At 41.3% G+C, this 24,639-nt stretch overlaps 1 protein-coding gene and 1 long non-coding RNA gene across 3 annotated transcripts in view; one reads left to right on the top strand and one right to left on the bottom strand.

Annotated features, from left to right (window-relative positions):
* Nucleotides 1-21,482, bottom strand: part of SLC35F1 (solute carrier family 35 member F1) — a 371,967-nt gene extending 350,485 nt beyond the window's left edge. Inside the window, exon 1 of one of the 2 annotated variants that reach the window (XM_074333488.2) lies at nucleotides 21,279-21,482. Coding sequence is in view for 1 of the 2 variants with exons in the window: in XM_019740997.3 (XP_019596556.3) it covers nucleotides 20,254-20,426 (173 nt within the window). In the remaining variant the exon portion in view is untranslated. Of the gene's footprint in view, nucleotides 1-20,253; nucleotides 21,037-21,278 lie in introns of those variants that run through there. The other variant, XM_019740997.3, reaches the window with a different exon arrangement.
* Nucleotides 21,268-22,215, top strand: LOC141571700 (uncharacterized). Its single transcript, XR_012496724.2, has 3 exons — nucleotides 21,268-21,403; nucleotides 21,859-21,898; nucleotides 21,985-22,215. It is a non-coding gene; the product is annotated as an uncharacterized LOC141571700 (long non-coding RNA).
* The last annotated feature ends 2,424 nt before the right edge of the window (nucleotides 22,216-24,639 follow it).

Raw genomic sequence — 24,639 nt, forward strand, 5'->3', positions numbered from 1 at the left:
TGTGGTACATTTCCCCTCAGTGTAAAAAGCCAGCATACTTGCCATCATGGCCAAAGTCCCATGTTCCAAAGATACCTTAAAGCAATGATCCCACCCTTCACAGTGACTGATTTCAGTTCTTAAGAGGAAAGCAATCTAATTGACTGAAATAACAACTGATTAACTAGATTTAAATACACTTAAGAGTATAAACCTAACCTTACATGTGTTTGCGTCTCCTAACTGCACTTAGGACTGACTATGGTTTCCTTGCAGCAAACATGCAAAGGATATAAATCTCATGTGGTTTAATTTTCCCAGGGTGATGTATTTAAAGATGAAATTTAACTCAAGTTGATTTCTAACTGGTAGAAATTGTTTAGAAAAATATTTACGAAGACGAATTAAACAAATGTCGGGCTCCCTTCTCCTTGCTTACTTGGAGCTAGGGCTTCAAACTATATTAGACCTTCTTACCTTTCCTTCCCCAGATCACCATAAGTACATCATTAATTCATTAAACAAGCGTGATCAAAATCTATTATGTTCAAAGGCTATGCTGAGCACTGGGCAGAAAACACTAAACAAACCAGACATGGGCACTACTTTCATGTAGTTTTCTCAGCAGTTTCCTTCTTCCCTATTTTTTCCTGGGCTTTTTATCTCCCAGTGATGATGATGATGATGATGATGATGATGATGATGATAATATAAGTTTGAATAGGACTTTCTGTATGTCAGATGCTGTTCTAAGTGCTACATCGTTCTCACAACAACCTATGAACAGATAAGAAAGTGAGGTCCCCAAGATCAAAACACTAAGGTGCTAAACTAGACAGTCTAACCCTGGTGTTAATTTCTGCTGCCTATTATGAGCTTTCGGTGACATCTATTTTCATTTCTACAATGAATTATCCCATGGGAAATGTCTTGGCAGACAGAATTGAAAACTTTCAATTAGGAAAAGAGGGTTGATAGAAATGTGTGTTGAGTTTTAAAGTGTGAGTAGGATGTACGCAGCATGCGGCAATGTTTTCTTAACTCTGGCACCATTCAAATTATCTTACTTTACTATTCCATATCTCCTACCTTTCAATAGATCAATTTGGAAAAAAAACAAACACAAAAAACCTACAACTAAAATTCAATGAGTACCCATTTTGTGCCATTATTTGAGAAAATAAAATGAGAGAACATCGATTTACCGAAAATAATTTCTCTTTTGAAGGGGTCTTTAGATAATTTGTCCCTTCATTCAACAAAGATTGAACACTTACTTTACACAAGGTTCTATGTGAGATGTTGGGTAGAAAACACCCTGTGGGCTTATAATTCATTGTGAGAGTTCAGACAAGAAAATAATGTCAAATATAAATGATAGAAAATAGCCTGCATGTGGAATGGGGCATCTAACCCAGACCTGGAGGTTGGGGATTGGATGTCAAAAGTTTTCAGATGCATGGGTGTCTTTGTATTTTGGTTGAAGAGTTGTAGTACCTTAAAGACTGAGCTTCTATATCACAGTTTGTCTTCAGAAAGTATTCTAGAGCACCCATAGCTCTGCCTAGCAGCATCTTCAAATTGAGGATCAGGGCATTTTATGATGCCATTCATTGCTTTACTTTATTCATTTCCGAAGTCCAAAATATTTCCACAGAGAAAATTAATAATCCACCAAAATAGTAATTTTGACTTTGAATGAGGGTGCCGTTGATTCATCAACAAGTCACATGCCTTCTGTGACTTTTTTCTATGATTGTGCACTTGCTAGTATTTCCCTAAGAAGGCCAGTAATCAACATTCTATGCTTCACAAGCCAATTATTTTAGTGGTTAAAATAGCAGAGCAATACTAGAAATACAAAGCTAGTTCTCTGCAAGGCTTCCCTCTGCAGACCGCGCACCGCACCTCCCCGCCACTGCCACCAGATTTCCATTTCCTTATTTATGTCATTTTAAAACTTCAGTATTTTTTGTGCATGTCTTGTATATGTCCTATTTCCCCCAAAGAGTTTGTGGTAGAGTATATCAGGCATACAACTTTCTTTTTAGAAAAAGAGTGCATCATAAACTCTGGCTCCTTTACCTGCTTCTCCAGCAGCAACTAAAAGAAAGAATCCTCAGGTTCCTAAATCAAAGGAACCACTTTCTAGCTGCGACAAAGCAAAGCAGGAAGATGACAATTCTGTTAAGAAATCATTTTTGTTGTTGTATCTCAATTCACCAACCTATAGCCCAACAAACTGCAGCCTGGGTACACAGGTCGAGTCGCTGTACACTTCCTTTCATAATCACCGTTTTCTTTAAGAAAATGAGAATCTAAAATGAGCAGTGTGATGCCCATTGTTATAAACGCTTTAAATGGCGCTTTTCTTTTGTCATCAACAAAGGCATGCTCTGGGGTTGCAATTAACTATGAAGCTAGGGAGGTAACAATTATGGTCTCTCTGCATTGGACACAAATTAGTCCATTTATCAGCATTAGAGTTGCAAATGATCAATTTTCTAAAACCAGGGCAAGCAAGCACCTCATTGCCTATACTTCTTCCAGCTTGAGAGCATCCAGCTTTCTCTAAGGAAGGTCAATCCAGAATGCATGTATCCCACTAGGGGCAGGAAATAAATGGGAAGCACCAAGGAAGGGAGGAAGTTTTGCTTGTTTACTTTTTTTTTTAATTAAGAACAATTTTGCCTGAACAGCACTTAAGTCACATAAACTATTAGAATCAGAGAAGGTAAAAGAGGGTTAAATTTTATAGTCAAGTCACCATATTGACTATCAGTTGCAGCTGAAGTGTTGTAATGAAACCATATATGGCTCAAGAAATTAAGAGGAGAAATCTTTGGGGGCGGTGGGGGCTGTTCTATAGGTGAATTAACACCTGCAGGTATAACTAGCTCATAGATAATTCTGCAATGAATATTTTTATGTTCTTAGGTTATACCAATTCAATGTGGCTCCAAAATAAAAATAAAGCATATTAAAAATAAAGCATTCTTCATGAACCAATTCTGAGAAAAAAAAAAAAAATGCATGGTAAGGAAATATAAGGGCTACCTTCATAGAAGGAAGACAAATTATAGCTATCAGTCTGTGTGTGTGTGTGTGTGTGTGTGTGTGTGAGAGAGAGAGAGAGAGAGAGAGAGAGAGAGAGAGAGAGAGAGAGAGAAAGAGAGAGAAACAGAGCAAGACAAATAGATGGATAGACAAAGATTCATTACAAATAATATATAATATACATTATTTGGGAAATAATGTATGTAATATATTACATGTTACATATATATAAAGAAGGACATATAGATAGATATAGATATATAGATACAGATATAGATATGTATCTCCTCAGAAAAATTCAGAAAGAAAAAGTAGGAGACAAAGAAAAGGTCAAGATGATTTGGATCGATCATCTTCATTTGTCTGTCTTGTCTGGGATCTCATACATTTCTGAGGCAGTAATGACCCCAGACATTAAGACGAAATTTAGAGGAAGCATTAAGGGGTGGCTGGGGTGCTTTGTTAACCCAATTCCTCATCAGTTGATGGGCTCAGTCCAAGCAAACACACGACCTTTGTAAGCACTGTGCTCTTGCTATGTGAATGTGGCTTTAAGACAAGTCCCGTGACCCTGCTTCCAATCTGATGGGTGCTCCTAACCCCTCCCAGTGGGCAATTCTGGAGCAATCACTGAATGAAATAACCGGAACGTAAATTTCTTTGCAGCACTCACTGGGTGATGGTAGTTTTCATTTGGTTGGTTTTTGTGACGTTTCAGACTTACTCCATAACTAGTGAAAAGTTGACTTGCACTGTTTTCAAGGACAGATCACCTCCTTTTAGTGACTTGAATACCACTTGCCAAGCATGGCAGTCATGGTGGGAAAACAGTTAACTCTGTGCCGCTGCATTTGTCCTTTCTAGCTCTATCTGACTACACTCACCCTCCAGAACAGATCTCCCCCTTCCCATCCCCTGTCCTCCCCACACTTATCTCCCTGCCAACTCATAAACCACACTATTTTCAAGCAGTCGCCCCAGCCTGGGATTTTCCGCAGGCCCTCACTGCCCACCAGCACGCTGAGGGGTCTGTAAGGCGATCTGTCCAGGACAGAATCCCTGTTTGCGAGCACGTTCCTCCCCCTGCAGCAGGACCCAGATGGGGACAGAGCCTCCAGCCATCCCAGGGAACCCAGTGTCACAAAGGGCTCCTCTGATCCCGCTAGCATCTGGGCTTCCCCTCATTAGCACATTAAAGCTGCTCTGTCCCTTTCCTCTGAGCCTCTCTGTCTGTCCCACTGCCGGCCTCTATGGAGCTTTTTAGACCCAAGCTCACTTTGAAACCTCTCCAGTTCAAGAGGCACGAACCCTTTCCTGAAGCCTGTCGGACACTCCTTTACATACCACAGGTCCCTTTACATACCACAGAAGCATCAGCACTCAGGGCGCTATCCGACAGCAGGACCAACCACATGCCTTCTGTCAACTAGGCTTCCCAAGGTGAGCATTTCTTCAGACAAGACCCAAAAATAAACAGTTAAATACATCTAGCTTTCAAACCAACAAACACATTGAAATCAAGAGGCTTGTGCCTTGTTCATAGATGGGTGGATTTCACTCCAGACTCTGACAAGGCCCATGAGAGAAACAACAGGGCCAGAGCCATGTGTGCCTGTGTGCAAGTCCTCTGCGTACTGAGGGCACCGGTCAGCATTCATCACACGCGTGGGGATAGCATAAAGCCAGGAAAACCAGGGCACCTGCTTTAATTTTGTGACCAGGATAACAATTGCACTGTCCTTGGCAGCTTTCCAAGCTCTCTCCCAGGTGTTATTGCATTTAAAAATCCCAAAAATGCAATGGCAAGTGAAGGGCTAAGATTATTTTAACCGGTTTACAAATGAGAAAATGGAGGCCCCCAAAACCTAAGTCAGTTGCCTGAGACAAAACATGACTCCAATCGCCCACACACAAAATTTCTAAGTGACTTTTAATTTCCTCTTCTCTCTCTCGCATCCCACTCCCAAATGGAATCAGGACCAAAATCCTACTGAGCGCCCTCAGATGTGCCCAATATCCTCACTCCGTCAGAGCTGAATTCACTGATGCTTCTTGCTGGAGTGTTGCTTGGGCCGAGACCTGTTCTGAGTTAACGCTTTCCAAGGCATGCTCCAATTAGCAGCTTCTTTCTGCCCATCACACCACCACCTCGTCTCCCCTACAAATGTCAAATAAGCTCATAACACTGCTCTTAAATCCTACTCTATTTCTTTAGTATGCAGCCTTTCTAAAGGCTCTTCAAAATAACCAGTTCCCACTTCTCTCTGTATACACATTCTAGCCCTCCCCCACTCCCTAGCACCTTCATTCCTTATTGAGATCCTTGCCTCAGATTTCACGAAGGCATACCGTGTTTCCCTGAAAATAAGACCTAGCCAGACCATCAGCTCTAATGCATCTTTCGGAGCAAAAATTAATATAAGACCCGGTATTACATTATATTATATTGTATTGTATTATATTATGTTATACCCAGTCTTATATTATTTTAAAATAAGACCGGGTCTTATATTAAATTTTGCTCCAAAAGACACATTGGAGCTGATGGCCAGGCTAGGTCTTATTTTCAGGGAAACATGGTAGAAGCCACCTGCTAGAAATTGCCTTTTATTTCCACCACCAAATCTACCAAATAACTGTCATTTACACCCACACTCTGTTTCCCCTCCCGTATCAGGGAGTGTCCTGGCACCTCTCAAAGATCCACCCGTCCCCCTTGTGCTTTGAATCCCACCATCTTAGCCTTCTCAAGGCTTCTTCCCCTTCCTTTATCTTATTTCTTCCTGCACATGCAATTTTTTCCGTCTCTACTCTATCATTCCCATCAGCACACAGACTTTTTCTAATATTTCCTCTATTAAAAGGACTCTTCTTTGACTTTGCTCCTGGTTAAAGCAAAACATCTGAAAAGTTGTGTTTGAACCCCTCCCCTCACATTCCTTCCCCAAACCATTTCATCCAGGCTTCCATCTGCACCTCCACTCTCAACCTGTGCTTGTCACAGCCCCCAAGGTTCTCTGTGTTGCCAAACCGCTGATCATTTCTGCGTCCTCTTAATTACGCTCAGCAATGATTTCCTCCCCCTTGAAACACTTCCTCCTTTCTTTGGCTTCTGAATACCAACCACACTGTCCTGTTTTCCCTACTGCTTCAGATTCCTCCTTCTCCAGTCCTTTTGCTGGTCTTCATTGTTGGATTCTGAAGTTGGTGTGCTCCCCGGACTGACCTTGGGACCCCTCTTCTCTTCTACCTACACACTGTCTCCAAATGATCTCATCCAGGACCAACCCAAGGACTCCCAAATCCAAATCTCCAGCCCTTGATATCTCCTCAGAATCCCATACTCCAGCTGTCATTTGATATTTCCACCAGAAATAGCTCATGTGGCTTGCCAGAGTAAACTCTTGACTTCCTACCCACAAACATGTTCCTCTCTGTCTTTCCCATCTTACACAATGGAACCATCACTCACCCAATTTCCAAAGCGCCCAAAGAGGGAATTTTCCTTTATTGTTTCCCTTAGTGGCCTCATCAAATTACTCATCCAGTCCCATAGGTTCTATCTCCCAATACAAATCACTGCAAAACACAATTGTTTCTCTCCACCTCCATTGCTACCTTCCTCCAGTCTAAGCCTTCAACCTCTTTCCTCCAGTAGCCACTTACCTCTCCTGCAATCCATTCTCCAACAGCAACCAGAGCGGTCTTTTCAAAACAATAACCAGATACTCTTCTGCTAAAACCTTCCAGTTACTCCCCATCCCACTTATAATAAAACCCAAGCTCCTCTCTTGGTTTATGAGGCCCTAAAATATCTCACACCTGCTTCCCTCTATGATTTGCTCCCTCCCTCTTTCCCCAGCTTCTTTGCACTCCAACCTTTTTTTCTTTCAGTTCATTATGCCTACTTATCTCATCTTGGCATCTCTGCCTGGAGTACACTTCATTCTGTCCTTCAAATGGCCAGCTTCTTCTGGTCATTTGCTCTTAGCTTAAATGTCACCAGAGAGAGGGACTTCTTCTGACCACTCAAGTAAAAGTACCACCTATTATTTCTCTGTTCACATCATCCAACTTTAATTATCTGTATAGTATTTAGCACAATGGGATATCTTTCTTATGTATTTGTTTGTCGTTTGCCCCCAACTAAGAATGTAGCCTCCATGAGAATGGAGGTCTTTATGTCTTGTTCCCAGCAGTATTCCCAACATCTAGATGGTGCCTCTCACAGGGTTCAATAATTATTTGTTAAATGGACAAATCCCTCTTACTGTGGGCTCCCCATAGCTTAAAGTGAAGCCACACCAGTGGTCCAGCCACGCACACTGACCCTCCTTTTTGTCACTCAGATCTAGAATCTGTTCTCTTTAATTTTGTTATCCCTGAGAGGCAGCATTCTTCACTGTAGCCCAGAATGGGGATATTATGCTGTCCTTGTTCTTCACTTCCAAATACTTTCCCTGCCTAACATTCCAGGGAACCCCATTATGGCAGAAGCCCAAACTGAACTCCAGATGATTGGGTTGAATCCTTGATACTTAGCAGAGCTATTGTCAGGTCTAACCTGCTGCTACCACACCCTTGGCTGGGATGCACAGATTTCTACGGCCATGACTAGCACCAGCCTCATGTTACCACTATTTCATGATAAGATGCAGTTCCAGAATCCAGACTCACTGCTGCTTCCACTCAAATGCTGGGCTAAGATCAGTGCTTCTCAAACTACCAACTGTAAAATATCAGTTGTGTGTTTTTTTCATTTCATTGCAGACAATACTTTTATAAAATAAAATAAAAAATAAACTACTAGAAAAATAAAATGGCAAAAAACAAAAACTTACTATAATACATGACCGAATATTTTAATATTAGAAAAGACATAAAAGTAGTCTGCCAAGTTGCTGTAGATATTTGCAAGTGCTTACTGCGGCCGCTGTTCTTCTCACAGTCTGGTGCCACAGTTTGTGGCACAGCACAGGTCCATGGACCACTCTGAGGAGCTGCCCACTGTCTTCCTGGTTGCCCATCCTCTCCACGCAGCACCACAGGTCTCTTGTGCCCTAGTGGGAAGATCTCTTCCTTGTGGAAACTTTTAAATAACATTTCAACAAGTGAGTGTTAAACACCCACTTGTTCCAGGCACTGTTGGGGGCCCTCCCAAAAGCAATCTAATCTAATCTTCCTCTCCTTGACTGTGGTTCAGATTCTGTTCAAATCACAGCACTTCCCTCTTTTCATCCTGGCTGCCTCCATCCCATTTAGACTCCTATCTTATCTCCCCTAATTGTCTATAGTTGTCCCCTAACCGATCCCCTCAACTCCAGTCCTCTCCTCTCCATGTGTCCTATAGATTTTTACCAGAATATCATGTCGAGGCACATCTCTGATCATGTTCTTACTCTACTCAATAACCTGGAATAATCATAACCCGCAGAATGAAGTCTAAGGCTTCCCATTATGTGACTCCATCCTATAATTCTGGCCTTAATTCGCTCTACTGCCTTTTATACCTACACATACTGTTGTCAAACAGGACTCTTAATCCTCCTCCAATATCTTACCCCACATTTCGTTCATCCTTTCTTTCATCTGGCTTCTCGAGCATGTTTCTATCCTACCCATCTGCTGTGGACTGAATGTCTGCATCCCCTAAAATTCATGTGTTTGAGTCCTAAGCCCCAAGGTGATGGTATTTGGAGGTGGGGCCTCTGAGAGGTAATTAGGTTTAGATGAGGTCACGAAGGTGGAGACCCCATGAGGGGATTGGTATCCTTAGAAGAAGAAACAGGAGATACTGATCTCTCTCTCTCATGAGTGCCCTCTCACCCTCTATCTTCCCCGGCCCTCCCCCTCCCCCCATGTGAGGGTACAATAAAACAACTGTCTGCAAACCAGAAAGAGGGCTTGCACCAGAAACCAAATCTGCTGACACCTTGATCTCTGACTTCCTAGCCTGCAGAAGCTAGAAATAAATGTTTGCTGTTTAAACCACCCAGTCCATGGCATTTTGTTATAACAGCCCAAAATGACCAAGACACTATGTTTCAATGCCAAGGGCAAATGCCATCCATGAACCCCTGAACCCTCCTGCCCTATCTTCAGCCTAGTGTGGTCTTTCCTTCCTCTGTGGTCTTATAAAAGCACTTAGTTGTGCAACCACAAAAATTGGTTTCCCTGGCTATGAAAGGATGATAATAACAACTTTTGTTATTATGAAAATAACATATGATGTAAAACTTGATAATACAAAATGTATGTTTTATAATGTAAAATGTAAGAATTTGAGCCACTGTCTAAATGCTAATTTTTAACTGAAACACTCTCATTAGATTGTATCAAATTATATAATAAAGCATACAGTCTTTCCACCAATGCATCCTCATATTCTTGTCATATATTAAATCTCTTACCTGTAATATACAAACATGGGCCCAGGCTCCTCCAAAGCTTTATATGCACTGTCAGACTTTTAATATTTTCAGGAAACTCTGTTTTCTTGGGTTATATGGCAATGACCTTGATAGCGCACCCTGAAATGGCATGATGGGATTTAAATCTGTCCTTTTTCTTCTAACACCCAGAAGGTAGATGAACATTAATGGCTAGTCATCCTTTTTTTAAAGACCCGAGTAAAACATTATATTATATTCATCAAGAGAGATCTGCCTCTTGACTGTGTACACTTCAAGTAATTTTATTATGGGTTTAGTTTTCTCTTGAGCAGTTTTCCTACAAGTGAAACAGTGAAATTGTGGGGCTGTTTTGTGCACCTCTGTTAGATCTGCTTGAAAATCTAATCATTTTTGAGAGGTGATGTATGTTATCTTTATTTCTACTACACTTAAATTGTCCCCTTGATAGATTATATTGAAAGGGTAATAACAGTTAGAAACTCCACCAATGGCACCCAAAAGTCCACATTAGCCCAGACCTATCTGGTTCATCTCTATGACCCAGCAGTGCCCAACATATAGTAAGCACTCAATAAATGCTCATTGAATGAATGAATGAATGAATGAATGAATGAATGAATCAGAAACCAGTGAAGTACTTGTCTTGTGTGATAGATCACCTGGTGCTATCTCAAAGTCAAGAATGATTAGGCATCATAGCCATGTCACTCTAAATCTGGATATAATTTGCATGATTTGGTTTTTAAAATCTTTGAAGTGCTTATTCAGTTGTAGTTGTTTTCCTTAATTAATTTGTTAAAATGGCAGGACTTGGTGATTCATAATATCAGAACTTGTAAAATGGTATTTAAGCTATTTTTTAAATAATCATCACAGAGTCACTTAGGTGAATTTTCTTGAAAGAAAGTTTAGAATTTAAATCCAATAGAATACAATATTTTTAAAATGTTAGCAATAGTATACTTAAATAAATTACATTCCTGTTACCACTGATTCAGGAATGTCATTTTTTTAAGAAAACAGTTTCTAAGACATATTTATTTTTATTGCTTTCCTTGATACTTCCTGCGAAATTTCTTTTTAACTATTGTACATTTAAGTAGTTCCTGTATAAGGTCAAGATGACAGAATGACAAGTTTAATATGGATTGCATATCAAACAACTTATTTATATGATTTCAGTATATAGACGATTGGAAAACATACAATTAGGCATTATGAATAAATATTCAGATTACAGATGATAATGATTCACTCTCAGTAGCAGCACACAGCCAGCTACCCAGTTAGATTTCGAGGTCTAGGCCAAGAATAACGTTTCACCATATATGTGGCCTCCAGGAGAGGTCTCAGGACACAATAAATGATTAAGAATAAATGAATATAGAAACAATCAACAGAGTGAAAAAGTAATCAACAGAATGGGAGAAAACATTTGCAAACCATATATCTGATAAGGGGTTAATATCCAAAATATATAAACAACCCCTACAATGGAACAAACATAAATAAATAAATAAAAACCCCAAACAATCCAATTTTTAAATGAGCAAAGGAACTGAATAGACATTAAAACACACACACACACACACACACACACACACACACACACACAAATAGCCAACAAGCATATGAAAATTTGTTCAACATCACTAATCATTAGGGAAATGCAAATCAAAACTACACTGAGATATCACTTCTCACCTGTTAGGATGACCACTATCAAAAACAAGCAAACAGGGGTGGCTTGTTTGGCTCTGGATGGCTCAGTTGGTTAGAGTGGCCGCTCTTTACAACAAGGTTGCTGGTTCAATTCCTGCATGGGATGGTGGCTGCGCCCCCTCCAACTAAAGATTGAAAACGGCAACTGGACATGGAGCTGAGCTGCACCATCCACAACTAGATTGAAGGACAACGACTTGGAGCTGAGGGGCCCTGGAGAAACACACTGTTCCCCAATATTCCACAATAAATCTTTAAAAACAACAAACAAGCAAACAAACACAGAAAGTAACAAACACAGAAAGTAACAAATATTGGCACCAAATGTAGAGAAATAGGAACCCTGTGAACTATTGGTGAGAATGTAAAATGGTGCCACTGCTATGACAAGCAGTATAGAGGTTCTTCAAAAAGTTAAGAATAGAATTATCGTATGATCCAGCAACCCCACTTCTGGGTATAAGTCCCCCAAAATCAAAAATAGAATCTTGAAGAGATACGTGCACATTCATGCTCATTGCAGCTTTATTCACAATAGCCAAGAAATGGAAGCAGCCTAAATGTCCATCAACAGATGAATGAATAAAGAAATTATATATACATACTATGGAATATCAGCCTTTAAAAAAAAACACAGGAAATTCTGCCATTTGCAACAATGTGGATGAACCTTAAGAATATAATGCTAAACGAAATAAGCAAGTCACAAGAAGACAAATACTGCATGATTCCATTTATGTGAGGTATCAAAAATAGTCAAACTCTTAGAAAGTAGAATGGTAGTTGCCAGGGTTCGTGGGGAAGGGGAAAAGAGGAGTTGTTGTTCAACAGATACAGAGTTCCAGTTTTGCAATACGAAAAAAATTCTAGAGATCTGTAGCCTAACAATGTGTATACAGCTAACACTGCTCTACTGTGTACTGAAAAATGTTTAAAATGGTAAATTTTATGTTATGTGGTTTTGACTATTAAAATGTTAATGAATGTGTACTTGTATATGTTCATGCCACAGTCAAGAAATATGCCAATTATTTATGGGGTATTTTTCCATGTGTCTATTGGAGTTTGACTTCCCAAGCATACTTTTTTAGAAACATAGTCAATAATTAATGTGTTTGAGCAATGTACAGTGAATGCTCATTGGCCTGAAAGCATATGAATGACAAAGCTAAACTAAGAACTGATGGTAATGCTTTCATGTTCTACTTGTATGAAAAATGGCAATTAAATAATAAATCAGCTCTTGCATTAAGTAACTTTATAACTGTGTGGGCAGCTGACTTAATTTCCTAAATCATCCACATCAATAGCAATATATAGTAAAAATAGACAGCTTTTATGATAGCCCTGAGGCACTGAAAGATCTTGAGGTAGTAAAATGTCAAAGAAAAATTACAAGAAGGTAGGTCCATTTTCTTACACATTAATTACTTAAAAATGCATCATCTTTATTCAAGGTAAATCAAATATTCCTTTAATGTAAACTTTCATTTCTCCAAGCCCTGTGCATAAAAATAAGGATACTGGATGATCTTTTATTTTTATAATTTTATCCCTTCATTAAAAAATAAATGCATCCTTCAGACATCCTTTGTTTACTACTGATCTTATAAACGTCTGTTTTTAGTCACACCACCCAGTTCCATTTGGCACATTTTGTATCAATTATCCTCATTACTAGTTGATCTTCCCCCTTTCTTTTTGACATCTGTTAAGAGGAGTGGCTTGAGGAGGAGACTCAGTATCATTTCTTTTTTAAATCAAAAGGCTTCCCACTTGATTAAAAAAATCATCTAAATTATAATATCTGTCTTCATCAACTGTATCTAACACTTAGTTCAAGCAAAACCCTGCTCCCTGGCAGTCATTCAGTTGGTTCACCATGTTCTGTCCATTTTGCTTAATAACTCAGATTATATATATAGTAACTTCCCACATGGACATTGATTTTATGTAGGCTTGCTCCCAGCTCTCGTGTAGCCTCTTTAATGCTCCTTGGCTTTCAATTCAAAAGTTTCATAAATTTGAAAATTAATAAAATCAATCAAAATGTAAGTTGGAAACCCATTAGTGCCAAATCAAATGAATAGATGACTGTGGGTCACACTACTGATTCCATTCTAGTGATTAAACTTTCTCACTACAAGATTCAAAAAGGCAGACACCCCTTTATAACTTGAGACAACCCAATATATCTCTTAGTAGGAAGAAAGCGACTCAAAACTAGAAGTTCATGGTTATTTTTGTGAAAATCCAAAATAATATTCAAGTGGGGAAAGAGAAATAAAACCACACACATACAAAACACAAAACAAGTTATCATTTGTTTTCACAAACATTCATTAAGTAATCATGTTAGAGGAGAAAATCTTTGGATACTATATAGATCACTAGCTATTCCTGTATGTTTCTCAGAAAACTACTGGTATCTGCAGTTTCTGTGAGAGGGTCATCACCTGTCTGCTTGAAGTATTTTCTTTTTTGTCATATCTTGCTCACCCATGGCAGGGTAATAAATAGTATTCTATGCTAAGAAATAAATGAAGAAGAATTTGCCATAATTTTTCCCATGTTTGAACCAACACATTATTCTAAATCTTCAGGAATTCAGGAGGTAACAATTAGCTTAGCATTTAAATTGGTAGAAATATCTTGGCTGTAGAGGCACACCTAGGAGGAATGAGGGGTCCCAGCTCCATATCAGACTCTGAAAACCAGGGTTCCAGTGCCAGGGAGAAAAGTCCCTATAATTTCTGGTTGTGAAAACCAGCAGAGATTGTGGTTGAGTGAGATGAAGGGAGGCTGGAGTCCCAGGCGCCCCTCTGAAAGGGACTTACACATGGACTTACTGGCTGACAGACTTACTCACTCTGAGCTCCAGTGTTGGGACGGTGGCTCAAAGGGTGACAGGGACATACAGGAAGGAAATGAACTATCTGGCTTCAGAGCAAGGGCTGGAGGGTAATCTTTCTCCCGGACAGAGGACCTGGTGGGAGCCCTTGTTTCTTTGTTGCGCCTTCCCCCCTTCATGAGTGTAGATGCAGGCAGATGCCATATCTGAGTCTCCATCAAACTGGCTATCACCTTTTGTCGGCCCCACCCTAGTGATTCCCTGAGACTATGCCCCACCCAATTTTCAGGTACCCCCAAGCCACTACCAGTGGCTTTTCCGTACAAACAACCTGTTTTAGCTCATGCTGCAGACTTTCATAAAATCTCTCAAAGGTTCACAAAACCCAAAGAAGAATGTCTGGCTTCAGTGTGTCTTATTCCTCTTGCTGAGAAGCCCTAAACTCAGCACTAGCAGCAGCCAGCCTTGGTTCGCAGCTTGGCCTTTCAAGGCACCTCCAAGACAGCTTGGGTGGTAGCCATCTGCAGATTGCTCTGTGGTTCCTGCCAAGTGGCCCAGGCAGGCCACAGGCTATGGCTGAACTTAGCCTGCAGCAGGTCACCTGCCAGGAGACCCCAGGCCTGGCAAACCTGGTAACCAGCTTCAGACAAAGCCAGAGAACCACCCAGCTGCCTCCAAGAACAACACACACAAAGGGCATACTGGGCAGGTGCCAGAGCCCTGCTAAAGCAAACCCTGCTCTGTAGAGGCAGCCCTTACACCACAGCTCCTCCACTGTAGTCATGACCAGTCCTCATTACCAATAAGCCTATGGATCAAACCGTCCCATTGATGTGCAAACAGCAACCAAGGTTCAACTCAACAAGAGGGCACACACAACCCATACAAGGGACACATCTGGAGCACCTGGCTCTGATTACCAGGGAGACTGTACCACCGGGTCTCACAGGACACCTACTAAATAAAGCTACCCTACTAAGACTGAGAAGCATAGCAGCCTTACCTAATACATAGAAACAAACACAGGGAGTCAGCCAAAATGGAGAGACAAAGAAACATGTCCCAAATACAAAAAAAAAAAAACAGTACAAAGCTCCAGAAAAAGAACTAAATAAAAGGGAGACAAGCAATCTACCAGACACAGAGTTCCAAACACTGCTTATTAGGATGCTCAGTGATCTCATGGAGAACTTTAACAAAGAGATAGAAAACATAAAAATGGAAATAGGAAACAAAAAATGATTTTATTTATCTTTTCCCAGTTGAATTTCAGATTTTAACCAGTCAGAAATAAAGAATATAATTAACTGAAATGAAGAATACATTAGAGGCAATCAACAGTAGATTAGATGAAGCAGAGGATCAAATCAGCAGTTTGAAAGATAAGGTAGCAGAAAACACCCAATCAAAACAGCCAAAAGAAAAAAGAATCCAAAAAAGTGATAGTTTAAGGGGCCTCTGGGACAACACCACATGTATCAACATTCCCATTATAGGGGTACCAGAAGGAGTACAGAGAGAGCAAGAAATTGAAAACCTATTTGAAGAAATAATGACAGAAAATGTCCCTGACCTGGTGAAGGAAATACATATACAAGCCCAGGAGGCACAGAGAGTCTGAAACAATATGAACCCAAAGGGAACCACACCAAGACACACCATAATTAAAATGCCAAAGGTTAAAGAAAGAGAGAATCTTAAAAGCAGCAAGACAAAAGCAGTTAGCTACCTACAAGGAAACTCCCATAAGACTGTCAGCTGATGTCTCAACAGACAATGTGCAGGCCAGAAGGGATTGACAGGAAATATTCAAAGTGACGAAAAGCAAGGACCTACAACCAAGATTGCTCTACCCAGCAAAGCTATCATTTAGAATCGAAGAACAGATAAAGAGCTTCCCAGACAAGAAAAAGCTAAAGAAATTCATCACTACCAAACCAGTATTACAAGAAATGTTATAGGGACTTCTTTAAGAAGAAAAAAGAAAGCTCAAAAATATGAATGATAAAATGGCAATAACTATACATCTATAACACTTTAAATGGATTAAATGTTCCAACCAAAAGATAGGGTGAATGAATAGATAAGAAAACAAGACCCTTACATATGCTGCCTACTAGAGACTGACTTCAGAACAAAAGACACACAGAAACTGAAAGTAAAAGGATGGAAAAAAGACATTTCATAAAATGGAAAAAAGAAAAAAGCTGGCATAGCAATACTTATACCAGACAAAATGGACTTTAAAAGAAAGGCTGTAACAACAGACAAAGAAAAACCCAGCAATCCCACTTGCGGGTATTTATCTGAAGAAACCCAAAGTGCTACTTTGAGGGGATGTATGTATCCATATGTTAATTGCAGCATTGTTTATAATGGTCAAGATGTGGAGACAGCCTGGGTATCCATTAATGGATGAAGGATAAAGAGTAGGTGGTACATATATACTCGGAATATTGCTCGGTCATGGAAGAGAATGGATTCTTGCCATCTGCATTGGAATGGATAGACCTGGAGGATATTGTGCTGAGTGGAGTCTGTCAGACAGAGAAAATCAGATGCAATGTGATTTCACTAGTATGTGTAATCTAAAGAGCTAACTAACTAAATAAATAAGACAGAAACAAATCCATAGACACAGAGAACATATTGCTGGTTGTCAGATGGGAAGAGGACTGGGGGGAAGTAAGAAAGAGGAAGGATTAAGAAGTACAAATTGGTAGTTACAAAATAGTCACAGAGATGTAAAGTAAAGCATAGGGAATACAGTCAATAAAATGGTAATAATTAAGCATAGTGCCAGGTGGGTACTAGACTAGTCAGGGGGATCACTTCTTAAATTATATAACTGTCTAAGCACTATGCTGTATACCTGAAATTAATATAAAATAATATTGAATATCAAAATAAATTTAAAGAAACAATTTTGAATAGGAGTGGGGGGTATTTGACATGTTCATTAACTGCTTAAAAAAAATTATATAGCACCTTCTTCTTTCACCAAAGTCTTGGACACTATTATATTCTAATCTAATTATTTTACAGAAAGTCAGTAGTTAATCAGTGCGATGCCCCAACTGCCATGTACAAAATATAGTAATCCAGCTCTACAAGCATTTAAAGAAGGGGGAAAGATATGGAGCTATATGGAGAAAATCAAATGATGCAGGATTTAAGGCAAATTTCATTAAGGTAATATTACATTTTTATTCTAAGCTTCTTTAGAGCAGGCACATTTAATTAATTATTAGTCTGCATTTCTCTCTTTATCTATCCCTAGGTAGACAGATCATACATAGCATATGTGTTTGCATTTGTTCCTCTGGGTTGGCAGGTAGCTATTGTTACAGACTGTGACCATTGACAGGCAGTTCACCAGGCTTGCGTTGCTCAGTCTAATACTCCTTGAATAAGTGCACCATCTTCAGTGCTGCCTCATTGGCCCAATGGGATGCTAATAATTAACTAAGAGTGGTGCAACACCCCATTGTGAAGAGACTACTGGCCAGCTCACAGCAATAGAACATCACCAACCATATATATGCATACCAAAAATTGGAGGGGTATGTTTTTATATTGACTCCAGATTTGCAGCCTCACTTTCTGCTAACAGCTGAGTTGCTGCATGCCAGAGGTACATAGATAAAAGGAAACAACTCAAGCTCTAAAGACTGAGTTGATAGGGCAATGCAGGGGAAGGAAACAGACGTATTAAGAGGAAGACAGAAAGGAAAAGAAAAACTAGGAAAAAGTGATCGTAAGTTTTTAGAAAATTAACAAAGATGCTTACAATTTGGCCCCAATGGGCCAGACTTACAGTCATTACCAACTAGGCCAACACACGTGGAGGGATCAGAGAGGAGCCACACTTAAGCACTGAACAGGATCTCTAAAATTCCACTCTCCCCCGACTCCTGCTTTGACTTAGAGCCCAGTTACTCAGCAGTCCTACTAACAATTTACGGACATAATCAAGCCCATCAGCATGCTAACGAAATTATTCCATCAAGAACTTTACGTTTATTCTGATATTTTTTCAGTCTTCTTACCAAAGGTGCTCCTTCTCAAAAGAAATATTTCCTTCTTATCCTTTAAGGATAAGGAAAAACCATTTACTCAATACAAAATATTATTGAACAAAAAAATATTGAACATTCTGAAGAACTCTGAAAGACAATTAAATATTGTAGTTGAAGTCTAAAAGCTATAACCCTAGGGTTCCATTCACAGATGTACCTGCAATTAAATAACATTGACCCAACCTTTCAGTCTAAGTTCCTCCTCTATAAATTAGGAATAGTACAACTCAGGTCACAGATCACTGAAGGCTTAATAAAACACAAAGTTCTTCCATGATGTTCTATGACTTCAGTTAATTTGCTGTGATACTCCCACAAACCCAGCTTAGACAACAGAAATCTGTTGAATAAATGAATTTGCTCAGAGCTTCACACTTTCCCAAGTGTTTCTCCAGTATTCTCTCATTTAATTTTCAAAACCATGATAAGAGAGGTAAGATAATTATTATAAAACACATTTTTACACACGAAGAAAGCAAGGCCCAAGGAGACGAACAACTCTTCTCCAAGCCACATGGCTAGCGGTGGAGGAATGATGACAACCCAAGTCCCCTCACTCCTACCTCAGTGATCTTGTCATTCTGGACTTTAAGATTCATTAAATATCAAGGAAAAACCTGCACAGTCAATAATAACTTATAATCAAGCAAAGATAAATGAACTATTGCACCATTTTTTTCCAGGTTGATGAGGGAAATTAATAATTAACATATTCTGCTTAAAAATTTAAACAGCCAATGCCAAGGCATTTACTATTCAAAAACCACAGGTAATCATAAAGAATAGCCAATCCACATAATATGTACTGAGCCAGCATCTTCTTGATTTATTCTGCTCATTGTGTTTTAAATGTAATATTTTGGAAGGTGATATTCTAAGCTACAAATCAAAGGAAAGGTTTGGCTTCCTATTACCAACTCATGTCTCACTTCAGAGTGAATTTCTTCTTGTTTGATAATAAATGGAAACATACAAAAGTACCCACAAGTAAGCTAATATAGACATTAAGTCTTCACAAGGGATTCTTGAATGGTTTGGGATTTGATATAACTAAATTAAACCATATTCCTAAAATAAGGAGATTTTTCAAGCTACTATTTCTGTACATATTTTGTGCTCCCACTAGAAAGCTTCAAGCCCTAAAGTGCTCTGTGTGAATTCCCTGGGGGAATCTTGGCTACCCAAAACAGTACCCCACAGAAACCTGTATAAACAGAGCGACCTCAAGAGTTACCCCTACAGATGCACGGAAAAGCAGACGCGTACACAAATAAAAACACAAAACCAATTCTCTACGTGAGTTTTAAGTGTCAGCTCTTTAACCATTTCAAGTTACTTAAGTAGAAAAAGTCCCTTTCACATGACAGTCGAATCAGGGGTGCCAAGAGGGAGCCCCATCTTCACGTCAGCCAGGTTCTCATCCTAAAACGCCTTGTCCTTGGTCCATCTACTGATCAGATTCCAGCACTGGAAGAGCCAATGGTCGGCATTTGCCTCATCTGGGTTTAGTGGGCTTTGGAATAACCCGGCGCTCCCTTCTCATACCCTTCCCGCAACATTTTTGCACTTTGTGTGGGTCTGATCCAGGCCTCTAGCCTCCTTTCTTTGCTCGCAGCCGGCAAGAGTCGCAGTGGCAACTGAAGTGTAGGGCAGGAGAAGTGGGTCCCTTTGCCTGCCTGCTAGGGCGGTCCCCTCAACCCCATCCCCCGGCAAAGGGGGTCCGAGACAGCTGGGCGGGGCGGGTGACAGGGCAAGGCCCGTGACTTCCACACCATTCCCGCAGCCCCTCGCCTTCCCACCTCCGCCCGGCCATCCCCGGGGTCCCCTCTGGCTCCTGAGCGCAAATCTGGGGTACGAGTAGGAAGGGGAAGAGAGGCAACATGCGTATGCCGTAGTGTGAGTGCGAACGCACAGCGCTAGGCAGGCAAAACCCCGCCTCTCCCCGAACTCCCGCCTCGGACCAGCCGGTGCTCCAGGGCTCCCCGCTCTGGGACAAAGCTGCTGCGGCCTCTCCAGGAGCGCCGGGCGCGTGGTCGCCGGGTCTCCTCGGTCCCTACTCCATCCCGAAGGGCCTCCAGGCCTCCCAGCGGGGCTAGAGGGGACCCCGGGTCTGGCCTCCGCAGCCCCTGCCCAGCGCCCCGCCACCGCTCACCTGTTCAACACTTTGCGGATCCTCTGGCGCACGCCAGCCCGGGAGGAGGCGGACAAGCTGCCGCCGCCGCCGCCTCCCTCGGCTGGCAGGTTCTCCATAGTGGTCACCACATGGTTCGGCGGGGCTGGCGGCGACGGCTGCAGCTGCTGCTGCGGTGGCTCCGGGGGGATCATCGCGGCGAAGGCTGAGGCGCGGCGGCGATCAGAACACAGCCCGGCGCATCGTGCGCCGGCTCCGGGCCCTGGAACGCGCAGAGGACCCGGCGGGCGGCCGCGGCCCGGGGAGTCGGTGCTGCCTGCGAAGCTGCGAGGTGGGGAGGCTCCGCAGCTACCGCTGCCGCCTATGCCCAGCCCACCACTCACTCCTCTCCAGTCCCAGGGCGCTCAGGCTAGCTCCGCCGCCGCCTCCCGCCCTACCGCTTCCTGAGACGCTTCCCCAAGTCCTGGCACACCCGGCGAAGTGGCTGTGAAGGGTGTCGCGCGGGAGCGCAGAGCTGTCCGTTGTCTCAGGAGACCCCCAGGGAGAGAAGGGATGGGGCTCCCAGCTTCACCTTCTCTCCTGGCGCTCAGGTCTCCTCTGGACGAGCGCCGCCTAAACCTGTCCCCCACTCGCTCCGAAAGCTGTCGACTGTCTCACGGAGTGAGAGACAGAGAGTGAATCAGGAGTGCCGGGCGGGGGCGCCGCGGAGGCGGCAGCGACAAAGCTGGGGAACTAGGGAGGGGGACACGCGCCTTCTGTTTTCGCAAGAGGGCGCTCCAGAGGTGCCTCACTGCACGCGACCCTCCTCTCCCCCGTCCACGGAGGCCCAGGGTCTGGGTTGTAGTGATTGTTTTGTTTTATTTTTTTTTTCCGTGCGTGTCTGGGGATAGATCCTCCCTCTTTAGCTGGCGAGGACTCCCGGCTTCTGCTGAGACGCCAAGGAATCTAGCACCACCTTCCCGGACAGCGACAGGACTCGGAGACACTTGCTGGCTCCGGATTAAAAACCCAAACTCGAGTATCCTAAGTATTACACCAACACTCACCATAATGGGCCTGCGAGAAATGGAAGGAGAAGCAATTTCTCACGAAGAATTCATTCTGGGAACCGGAAGAAGGATACCTGCCCAACTCGACGTCTCCGTTTTGCAGAGCTGTGAAAGGAATGGAGGTAGATTTGAGATCTAATTGTGCCTCTAAAACTTATTAGTAGAGAGACTTTAAGCGATTTACTGGAATTCTAAGGTACATTCTTCTCTGTGCAGCAGGGCTACTTATGTCTCCACCCTCCCACCCCTCCCTGTGGTGTTGCCAAGAGTTAAATGAGGGAAAGCACCCAGCAGGGGGCCCTGCCGGCTTCTTCAGTGGCCCTCTAACCAGAGGCTCTCCACTCCCCAAAGGAAAAACCCCTGTGTATCTAGCACAGAAAGCTTAGATCTGAATAAGGCCATGTCACTACCAAAGGAAAGTGATTCTCTGTCCCAGATACCTCTTTTACCTATTCATCCAGATCCCAGTTAATAATTCTTAAGAAAGACATATTTTTTACATTATCCTTTTTCTAGATTACCTGAATAGGGATCCTACAGTGAAAATCAATACACATTTTTTTTTTTTCCATTTCAGGGCAGTATGTGGAATTATTTGTCCTGAATACGTTTAATAGGTAAGTGTGTTTACAAAAAGGCATGCTAGTAACACCACTGTATCCAAATGCAATCGAAACCACCAAATGAAAAATACTGGTGATAGGGCCGGTCCTGTGGCTCAGGCAGTTGGAACTCGGTGCTCCTAACTCCCAAGGCTGCCTACTCGATTTCCGCATGGACCAGTGGGCTCTCAACCACAAGATGGCCGGTTTGATTCCTCGACTCCGCAAGGGATGGTGGGCCGCGCCCCCTGCAACTAGCAATGGCAACTGGACCTGGAACTGAGCTGCGACCCTCCACAACTAAGACTGAAAGGACAACAACTTGACTTGGAAAAAAGTCCTGGAAGTACACACTGTTTCTCAATAAAGTCCTATTAAAAAAAAAAAAATACTGGTGATAGAATTTGCCACAGAGAATGGATTTGGGGAGAAAATAACATTCAAAAAAAGAATAGACTATGTCTGATTAACAGAAGGGAAAAGGGAGAGGGGAGGATAAAAAGAATGAGATTCACTAGTTAGGAAGTTCCCATTCTTTTAACAATATTGGGAACCCTCTTTTTATCATGAAGATTTTGAGGAAATAGCTATCCAGAAAAACTCTCCATTCTATATTTCAATTTATATAAAACTCGGGTTACCACCTGAAATATCTCTGAGGCATTTCTCTACAAAAATTAACCCAAATTGGAACATTTTCCCTTTTATAATTAACATGCTGTCCTGTTCTTTCTCAACAACCTTTCTTTCTCAGATTTTTCCACCTCAAATTTGTGTAGGACACTGAAGAATTTTTCAAAACAGAACAAAGGCTTATAACCTCATGGGCATTACAATTCTAATAGTTTACTATGAGTTTGCCTTTGGGGGATCCACCAAATTTAGGAGAAGTGAATAAAATGCACTTCAGCTGAACCCAGAAGCAAACCATGGTAGAAATCTCTATTAAAACAACATTTAGGGTAATTTCAGGTACCTGCCTTAAATGGCTGGTTGCTTCAGATCCCTCTTCCTTCACATATGGCTTACTTCCCTTTTAATGTTTATGGCACATCACAACTCAGTGCTGTATCTATACTTCAACGTCTACATTTGTGTCTGGCCGTTTTTCTAGAGGGGGTACTGAATACTAGTAATCTAAAACTCCAATGAGTCAGAAAGGGAGAAAACCAAGATGGGCGAGGAACAAGATGAGAGGTGTAAAATTTTAATCCCAATCCCTCTGTTAAGAAAAGACCTAAAAGCAGTCACAAGCCTTAAATTTTTATTATTCCTTATTGTAAAGGGGATACAGCATCACATACCTTCTTACCTCCAATTCTGTGCTCCACGCTCTTCTCCTAAAAAGTAACTAACTAGCATTTGAGAGATAGGGAAACAGGTGTTAAAAGTCCAAGTGTCGTGGTGGAGTGTCTAACATAGCACTAAATAGAAAAGATGTAGGGAAGGCCTATTTCCCTTTTTCCTGCTGCCCCCATGACTTCAAAATCTCTTTTCTGTCAGCTTTGAATAAAAGGCAAAGGGATCGAGGCAATAGGTTGGTAATCTGTATATAGTTTTCTAGTGGTGGCATGTGGATTCCAGGGTCACACTTACTGCTCAGTTTACTTCTCTCTGACTAATTGTGTTAGTAGAGCAATACCAGTGCAAAATTTCCATTCCACTCTTACCATTATGTTATCTGAGTTTCACTTAAGACTAATTCTGTTGAATTTCTTTAGGAAGCAGTAGTTGGCTCTCAGTTACACCTTCTTTAATGTTGTTCATTTTGAAGACATTTCCACTCGTGTAGGGAGGAGTAGAATTTGGCCTGTGTTTCAAACCTCAGAGTTACCAGACATTTTGACTAATCTGTTTAGCATAGACTGCACCTGTGTGTTGGATAAAAGCTTCAAAAGTGACTGATGATCTCCTCAAATTGCTGAGCAGCTGCTTGGAATTGTTTGTGCTGCTACAAATACCCAGTGGCCCATGCTTTCTCTCTGCCATTCCCCCACTCTTTTTCTTTCTCTCCAAAGTCTGACTAAATCTACTCAATGCGCACTATAAAATACGTGGCATCTAGAATGACAGAGCTCAGCATTCTGATTCACATAATTAAACTCATGCAGGAGAGAAGCAAGCAGAGCCAGTGGGAAATTTGTAAAGAAGGGGAAGAAAAAGTTGCAGAATGCATAGGTCTTTAAATTTATGTCCAAGAAGTGGATAAAATAATTGGTAGACTGGGAGATCAAATTGACAGAACTTCAGCAAGCACCCTTCCCCATCAATAAACAGTGTATATATAGTCTTAGTTGATAAGGAAAATGTGCACAGAGCAGAGAAACAGACAATGGGCAACAGTTTTCAAAGACTATTTAAATATTTCACAACCTTTTTCTGTTAATTTATGTAATTTTTTTGTTTTATGTTTTTCAGGAAACTCAGAATACTATTTATAGGTTTATAATTCACCATTCCTGATAAGAGAGATGGAGGGTTAGTGAAAGAGAAGTATGTTATTTGTTGTGAATAGGGCTAATTTTCCAGGATTAGACTATATTTTAATGGGTTTAAAATTTCTAAGTGTTATTTGCCAAGTGTTCCATTTCCAAAAGCATAGCATGGTACACTTCTATTACAGTGACGTGGTAAGAAAGCCTGCCATATTCAATGAGGGCACTGATTTAGTAGTATCCATTTCTTCTAAACGGACACAATTATTTTAATATCCCAAGGTATGAGCCAAAAAACATATAAATGTTTCTGTCTTAGCC

Source organism: Rhinolophus sinicus, chromosome 2, assembly GCF_057876585.1.
Source record: "Rhinolophus sinicus isolate RSI-liver-muscle chromosome 2, RSI-T2T, whole genome shotgun sequence".
Classification (NCBI taxonomy): Eukaryota; Metazoa; Chordata; class Mammalia; order Chiroptera; family Rhinolophidae; genus Rhinolophus; species Rhinolophus sinicus.